General features: G+C 37.8%; 1 protein-coding gene across 1 annotated transcript in view; it reads right to left on the reverse strand.

The window, feature by feature from the left end:
- The window catches only part of GMDS (GDP-mannose 4,6-dehydratase), a gene marked incomplete at its 5' end in the record, with an annotated part of 352,873 nt that overhangs the window by 79,366 nt on the left and 264,805 nt on the right, over positions 1 to 8,702 (reverse strand). The window contains one exon of the mRNA XM_017738583.1: positions 5,554 to 5,672. Coding sequence (XP_017594072.1) covers positions 5,554 to 5,672 — 119 coding nt within the window. The remainder of the gene's footprint in view (positions 1 to 5,553; positions 5,673 to 8,702) is intronic.

Genomic DNA, 8,702 nt, shown 5'->3' on the forward strand with positions numbered 1-8,702 from the left:
TAGGGAAACTTTAAATACGACTCTTCATATGTTCCTTTGCCACCAACTCAACCACAAGCTTGCCAGCAGCTCTGATACATCAAAGCAATCATAGATACAGGGATTGCTTACCCATGACCTTGTGCTTAAATCAAAAACATGCTACCATAAAGGAATGTATTAATTTTTTTTCAAAAGCTCTGATGAATCAGGTTTACAGTGGGTTTTTTTTGTCACTACTCAAATAGTCGAAGCATTGTCAAGCTCAGATTTAAAAAATTTAATTGTGACTCCATATTACAAGACAATAAAAAGAATACTTGCTAGTCTCCCTATTTTTTGTTTATTTTTTTTCCTTCTTCTTTGCAGTTCCTTGGAAAGCTTTTGAAGATCTATCCCTTTGCTCCAATTTGTGAAAGCTGGTGCTGGGAAGAAAATGTTTTCTCAAAGAATACTAATGCTCCTATGAAAATCAAAGCATTATGGAAAGAAAAGTTTCAGTTTCGGGGAAGTTCCATTAGTATCACCTGATACATAATTATATTAATAATACCTAAAAGAGAGGCTTTTACATTTTCAGAATGGATTTTTTTTTCTTTCAGAGTGGCTTAACAAATTCTACATAATTTATTCTTTCTTTAAGTGGAGGTTAGGAAAAAACAAAAGAAGTCCAGCTGGCCTGAAATCAGGTATTTTTCCAAATTGCAATTGTGAAAAATATTTTAATTTAATTTCAAGGGTTCAAAATATGGAATTTCCCATGAAACACCATATTTCATTCTAACCCAGTTGTTCTATAGGAGAAACTCTCATACCTCTTATGTATGCAATCAGATAATTAGATTATTATAGTCTTCAAGCCTTAATTTCAATTCTGAAACAGTTATTGGGTCTGCCTGCAGATAAAACCTTGTACCAATAAGAAAGTAATGAAAGCCAGCTCAGCTGAAAGAATTAATTCTCCAGTTGAGGTGGGTTAAATGCCTCTAAAATATATACTCTATTTTGAGAATGGTGATTTTTGAGAATGGTGATAAAACTGATGGAGTCCTAAGTGAGGATCGCTTGTGTGGGTTCACCCAGGCCACTGACATGGCTGGGCTCCTTTCAACTACCTCTCTTCAAAATGCCTCCAGTTGCTGTATGAGATTCTGTTCCCTTCCTCTTCATCTTCTCATTTTCTTTTCTCATTTAAATACAACACATATCTCTGGCCAGCCAGCAATTTTTGGTGGGCAAAAGCCAGATCTGGAAATAGCAGCTGTTTAGCTGATGACTACTGATGTCTCCTCCTCCATGTCCCCACATGCTTTCCATTCCTACAGCAATCCTTCAAATCTCATGTGTTTCTGTAACTCAGCCTTCCATTTTAAGATAGAAAGAAAAAAATAAACAAACAAAAAAACCCCAGCAAACAAACCAGAAAAACTCTTCTCCCTCGGTTCAATCTCAGTTCAACCTTCCCTGTCACTGAAGAGGCCACAGTAATTCACCTCAGAAGACCTTATAGATTATCTGCAAACTTCTCTGGTTTAGGCTGATCTTTTATAAGACCAGCTAGCATGTTAGTTAAGATAAAATTTGTATGTAGAACCAAATGACTAAAGTAAAATATTCATTTTTTCTGAATTACTTCTAATCCTGGAAGCAATGAATATTTCTGTAACAAATGTGCATGCATTTTTATATTAATAAAAGCCACAATAAATCTTTCTGCAGCTTGAACAGGTTTTTTTTTCTTTTCTATTTTTTTTTTTTTTTTTTTAGTTTCCACATTTGCAGACAGCATTCTTTGTAGCAGTCTGCAAAGAACTCTGAGTGCTGTAGTGGTTTCAGGCTATCTTTGCAATCCTGTTCTAATTTAATAAGATTAATGGCAGAAAATTAGTCAAGACAAGCGTTTGCCTGTTTCGTTTACCCTGCTGTAGTTCAAATTATAGGCGGGAAGTGTTTTCCCCAAGTACTACTTAATTAGTAATAAGTAGAAGGGAAAGTAAAAGAAAAAAATGTAATCCTTACAGGGGAAAAATATTTGTAGCTCTGAAGCTTTCCTGTTAGTACAAAGGACTGAATTTGAATGATTCAGAGGACTATATAAATATAATTTGAAATTTGTCCCTTGAAAAAGAAATGTAAGAGGAAAAAAGCCACACAAGGTAGATAAATTTCTATGAACACTTTACAGTCCATTTCAGAGAGAGAATCAGTCTTATTGCAGCTGTACATTTCATTAGTTACAAAAATGTAGTAAAATTTCTCTCTCTCTTATTTTGGCTAGAAGACATAGTCCTGACATGTGCTACTGACTGGTTAGGACAAAATATTATGTTATGTTCTTGGAAAGACATTTTAGGCTGTCCTGGATTTTCAGCTGTACAAGTTAATGTGAATTGTGAGGAAGACAAAAAAACCTAAAAAAATAAAATTAATATTTTGAGTTGGTTGATGAGGCAGCCAGGATTGCTCTTCTTCCTGTTCTCTACTGCAATATCATGATGTGACAGCTAAGATTTTACATTTGCAACTTTTTCTGACAAAGCCCAAAGTGGGGATGGTTAAGAGCCCCTGCACATGTGCCCAGTGTTCTCAGATGTGGTATGAGCTCTGCCAACTTCTGTTTGCCATGACATCTGTCCTAGACATTTACTCCACCATTTCACCAATTTTGAAAGGCAGATTGTACAGCAGCACCGGGAAGCTGTGCCATCCCTTTTAGCAGTGGAAAAGGCTGGAAATCTCCCAGATAAGTTTTTGAGGTTGAAAAATTTCATAATACCTGCAATCCTGCAAAAACCCCCCAGAAACATCAGATAACTCAACCAAACTTTGAGGAACAGTAATAGGAAGAAAGCAGCCATCCTTGTGGGAACTTGTTTAGCAACTGCACTCTGGTGCACCAGGTCTGAGGTGCCTCATAAACTGTAAAGTAACAGATCAACGGGACTCACCAGTGGGGTCTCACAATGATAAAAGGGAGGATTTTTCTGCCAGGCTACTCCTTGAAGAAGATATATTCAGACTGGAGGAGGTGGGAGTAGAAAGTCATTGGGGCTTTCAAGGAAAGCCAGAGGTTACCAGACGTCTGGCTAAGGAGAGTGTGTGTGTGCTGCAAAAGCATGGGTCAGGCTGACACCTGGAAAAATTATGGAGGTTCTTAACAAAACTTCCCAAATCCTGAGAAATATTTTACAGCTAGTGCAATTTGAAAGATGAGCAATGGCTACAGGATGAGTAGTGGGTATGCTGTAATGTTATTCTCACCTTGGGAGCAGGGGGAAAGAATGGTTGGCTTATCTGAACAGCCTGCATGCAAAATGTTCAGAGTTACGCCATTGTCAAAATGATCAGCAACAAAATTATCATTAGCACTTAAAATGTCAACTCAGTCCCCATATGTATAGTTATTTATATATCACTTGTAAATGGCTTAAGGAATTAAAAATTTATTCACAGGAAAGAAATATTTTGGAAGAACCAGGAGGACTAGAAACCCAAGCCACCAATTCTAAAGCAATTTATGTTCCTAAAAATCCATGTCACTAGGTATCATGTGAGTTCTTATACAATTTTTAAAAATTACTTTTATTGATTAGTAGTTAAAAAAGGCAACTATGCCTTTGTACACACAAAGTACCTGCTCTACCTTATCGTTTGGAGTTATACCGTGAAGTTTTTCTGAGAGAGTAACTTGTGACTGATTGATTCAATCCAAATACTGACTGCATAAAGCATCAAGATAAATGATACACAGTCCACCATATGGAGCCATATGTCAGCACAAATTAAACTAACAGGACACAAAATTATGAGCATTAGGAACAACTAAATTTAAAGTAATCCTTTAATATCCCTTCTATAACAAGCTATTCATAAAAGTACTTTCACTTTTATTTCTGGACTTGTTATTTCCTTCAGGTTTTCTTGAGGGCTTAATTTGCTTTCTGAAAAACGCACCCTGATTTGTCACTCTTCAGAAATGCTGAGACTTCTTAGGCCAACACCAAAGCAGGGAGTTCAGTTTTAAACTGATGGATAAATTTAGTGACATCAAAAGAGACTGTGATGTGGGGAACATCTGCAAATAAAGATATCCAGCTAGGTACTGACCTTTACATATCAGTCTCTAATTGTTAGTAATCAAAATTTAAAAAATGACAAAGTTTTTCACCAACACTGCCTCATCAAAGCAACCATTGCTGCTTTGGCAAACAATATTAGACAGGGACAAAGTAGTTCTCAAAATCATCAGAATTTTTACTTATACGGAGCAATTTAATCTACAGCATTTTCCTATCCATTCTTACTAGGGAGAATTAGCTGATAAACACAAGAAATGAAAGTACAAAAAGAGGAGAAAAATTAAGAAAGACAAAGAAATTACTAGAGCTCCTACTATCTCCCCTTAAGCCTCTCAAACCTCACTACTGTTACGGTATATGGGACAATGTGTTATCACAGGGACATCTTGTAATAAAGAAATGCTAAAAATATGGAGAGAAACTTATTCCCCGAACTGAGCTTTTGGGTTAGAAATACTATTTATACGGTCTCTCTCTCCCTCATCAGAATTTTTTTCTGGAAGTTGATGCCAAAAATTGAAACCAGACTAAAAACTCATTGAGGAGAAAATGTTATTAGCTCCCCAGCCACCCACTGGCTGTTCAAATAATATTGTATATATCTGTGCACTTCTGCATATTTATTGAATTTGTCAAGTTTTTGTTCCCAAGTAAAACTTATTGGCCCTGTCAAAAGTTCACCAGCTGCACAAGTGACTTTGATGGCCTGAGGAACAGCCCTGGCGCTAGCGTCATGGAAGAGCCTGTGGCTTTCCTCTCCCTTTTCCAGCTGAGATTGGTATGTGGATGCATGGGGCCCAGAGAAGATACAGAAGGAGGGAAATTGAAAAAATAATAAACAATAAAAATATAAATTACAGAAAGCGCTCACCAAGCCATCCTGATTTTATTATATGGCCTTGAGAAGGAATTTTGTATTTTCAATCAAACTATGTGGAATATGCCTTGTAAACATTCTGCACCCACTGCTCAACATTTCTATCGCTTAGTAGGAGGAGAGCTAATAGGAATGTAGAGGGCTTTGATACATAAGCCTTGTAGTGTGGCTGATGGTCTGTCACCTGGAAAGAACAGGGTTGGTAGGTGTCACCTCCAGACCGCAAAAGATGGGAGCAGGACCATAGGGATCTGGGGCACAAAATATTGGACAGAAAAGCCCCTCTTGCAGGAAGGTGATATCAGCACCCTGATACTAACATCTTTGAAGGTGTTTCTCTGCCCCAAGACAGGGAGTAAACGGGAGAACAGAGAATGAAGATTTTGATTAGAAAATTAAGACTAACTCATCTACATTTTAAACTTATGGTCTAGAGGGCAACACTAAATGTATCTGCTGTGGCAGTCATTCATGCCTGGAAGGTCTCACATGCTACATGTAGAAAGTGAAGGTAGGAAAAAAAGAAGAATGTAGACAAACAATACTCTGTTTTGTGACACCAAATGCGAGAGGCTAGAAATGTTCAACCCATGGCTGCTCTCTCATCTTCATACTTACACAATGGTTTTCCCAATGTGCTTAAATGACTTCTCCACAAATTCACGGACACTGTGGACCTCCCCAGTGGCTATGACAAAGTCCTCAGGCTCATCTGTTTGCAACATCAACCACATGGCCTGCAGAAAGATAAACAAAGTCAGATTCAGTGCACATGTAAGTGGCCTCTTTGGTACCCGATATTGTATTACAGCATTTTTTGATTTGGAAATAACTACGCGTACACACACATACCCCAAGCCGGAGAAATTAGCACTTTCTTTACACAGTGGCTATTAACCAGTTCAATGCAACTCTGAAAAGAGTTCAATTATTTCTTATTACAGAAAACAATGCTGTATTTGATTTTCAATTTGTTTCACAGCAGGAGTTTCTGCAGGGGAGACTTTAATATGTTTACTTTTGAACACTGAGACTTGGTTTAGTGCTCAAGAGCACGGATTCACTTGTTTAAAGCACTGCATGAATTGACATCGATATGGGGAAAAGAGCAAAATTTTGTCATGTTTCAGTCCAGAGTGCTGTTGCCTGTCTGCTACAGAATGATGTCAAACATACTGAAGCATGAAAATATGGATCCTTTTGGCTGTTTCTTCTGTCACAATTGTTTTGGCTGAGATTTTAATTAAGAGTAAGTATTTAAAAAGGTATTTAACCAAGTTAATCCAGTTTCCCTGCTGAATATGTGCTGAATGTTATATATTAAAGCACTGTAGAAGAAACTTTTTCTTTTGACACAGGAGTAGAGAAAACACTGGTGGAAAAGCGAGACAACCATTAACATCACTTTCAGAGGACTGTCCGTGCAGCAAGAGTTTCGCAGTATCTTTTCAAGCAAAACTTCATCAGATTGTCAACATATTTGCATTTCATGGCAGCAGCTTTTAATTCCCACGGCAATGTCTTTTGCAGAGTCCTCTCCCACAAACAAGTAACGATGGTAGGCGCCATCTCAGAGGGTTGGCCAGATAAGTCAGCATGAAAGCCAGAAAGCAGATGGAAAAGAGGTACTCCAAGACATGTCTGAGATATCACTGCAGGTATGTTTCAATTTTCTGACATGCAAGGCACTGCTCTAGTGACTGGACTGTTTGACTGCATAGGAGCTGTAGGTGGACAGAATAATTATTACTTTAGATCAATCAAGTTGATGCAAACGCTTCATTTCCTTTGGAGAGGAAAAGGGAATACCTGTATGGCATGATCCTCATTTAATAAATAACCAGAAAAGGGAAACAAAATAGTTCAACTCTCTCTCCATATGGTAAAAAGTACTGTCATCCTCTCACATTGTACTCCACGATGCTATTTGCATTGACCTCTTCACATCAGCTTTAAAGAAAACAACTTTAGTAGGTCCCTTGATGGTAGTGGATATTCTGCAAATCAGATTAATAAAAGCTTTGGGATAGCTCAGTTTCTCTTGGTAAATACCACCTGAAATATTCAATTTTTCCTCTCTATTTTCAATAAATCAGTGTCCTGCATAGAAAGGCAATACATTCAACTTAAATGGTTCTATTTGCGAGCCATTTTTCTTTATTATTTTATGCATCTTCCAAAGTTTTGACAAAATTTTATTAACATGTTCTTTTTGAACCTTTTTACTTCTTGAGTGTGCATGGAGGGCTGGGTTTTGGGCAACTGCAGTGTAAGTCCTTGACATAAATTATGAATTGTGCTTTAGGGAGATGACCTGCTGGGCAGGACAATGGCAGCAACTTTATTTTTCCTTTCCAGGATTGAACATCCTAGCCAATGACGCAGAAATACCCAACTGCCTGATGAAACTCATCTTGTGGGGAGGAGATGTCTTAACTTGTATCTCTCATATGAGCTTTTTTGGAACACTGGGGTTTCCCTGCTGATTTGAGAGGTCACCGTTAATCACCAACTCCTGTTTCTTCATGACTGGACAAGCTTGCAAGACTCACAGTAGCAGCAGCTGCATAGAAAGGTAACAGGAATATCTAAAATAAGCGGTTGATATTTTTTGTTCTCCCAGCCTAGTCCCCGATTTCACAGACCTTCAGGTTTCCTTAAGCAGCCCAGCTGAAAACAACATGCTTCCTCATATGAGAGGCCACTATTTGAGCAAATAAGGATTTCCAACATTAGACAATCAGTCAATCAGGGGCAGTGATTCTCCTCCTGACTTTAGTGGATGTTTGCTGTACATAATGAACTCCTTTTCTTGCCTTGACACTGTAGTGTCAGTTACATTGGAGACAGATGCAACGACAAAACCTCATTTATTGGTAAAAATCACCCCTTTCCCAGAAATGCTACATTGGTTGACCGAATACACAATATTAGCATAAGCATGTGCTATTTGACCTTTGGTAAAGTAATATTAATATGTCTAAGCAGAAGCAGGATCAGACTTCCACCAATTTTTTGCCACCCCTCCACTTTTAAACACCTCAGTATTGTAATTCCTTTGACATAGATATAGTGCAGGCACTTATGCCAAGACATTCAACAATCCAGTGAGTATTTAGAATATTTACACATTACTTTTTGTATTAATATGAAATAGAGTTGAAAGTTTTGCTTTACTTTATACCTACGTTGAAGGAGACAGCTGCAAAACACTAACAAAAACCCAGCCTTTGACAGTGGGCCCAAAGAGCATTTGGATGTATCAGCTCTTGTCTACCATTTCAAAAAGCAAGCAATCACTGCCTTAGCAATGAGACTTAAAATGCAGTAAATTTCAACAGGATCAACTTAGAAATGATCAAGCAATGCAGATAGAGTTGCTAAGAGCAATTTTTGCTTCAAACCCTACCAGGAAAGAATGTTTAGATTAATGGTTACTTGAGAATCTATCACAGTGGGTTCTTTTATTTTTTCTGGCATTCAGAATTATTGGCACTTACAGTTACCTCAGTCCAATCAGGTATGAAAAAAATTAACATGCTACAAATTACAAAGTAAGTGATAGCTCTGTTTTGCTTTGAGGAAGGAGACCAAATGCTGTTGCTTTGAATGGGTCTGCATGAACAGTGTGTAACAAAATGCCGAGGTGAGCCATAAGAGAGAAAAAACTTTGAATGAGTTCCATAGTCAAAACTACATTTCCTCTAGTACAGCCCATGACAACCAATAAGACATCCATGTACAGGCAGTAGCTATATCCTTTCCCT

This window comes from Corvus brachyrhynchos, unplaced genomic scaffold (assembly GCF_000691975.1).
Source record: "Corvus brachyrhynchos isolate BGI_N302 unplaced genomic scaffold, ASM69197v1 scaffold237, whole genome shotgun sequence".
NCBI classification, from domain to species: domain Eukaryota; kingdom Metazoa; phylum Chordata; class Aves; order Passeriformes; family Corvidae; genus Corvus; species Corvus brachyrhynchos.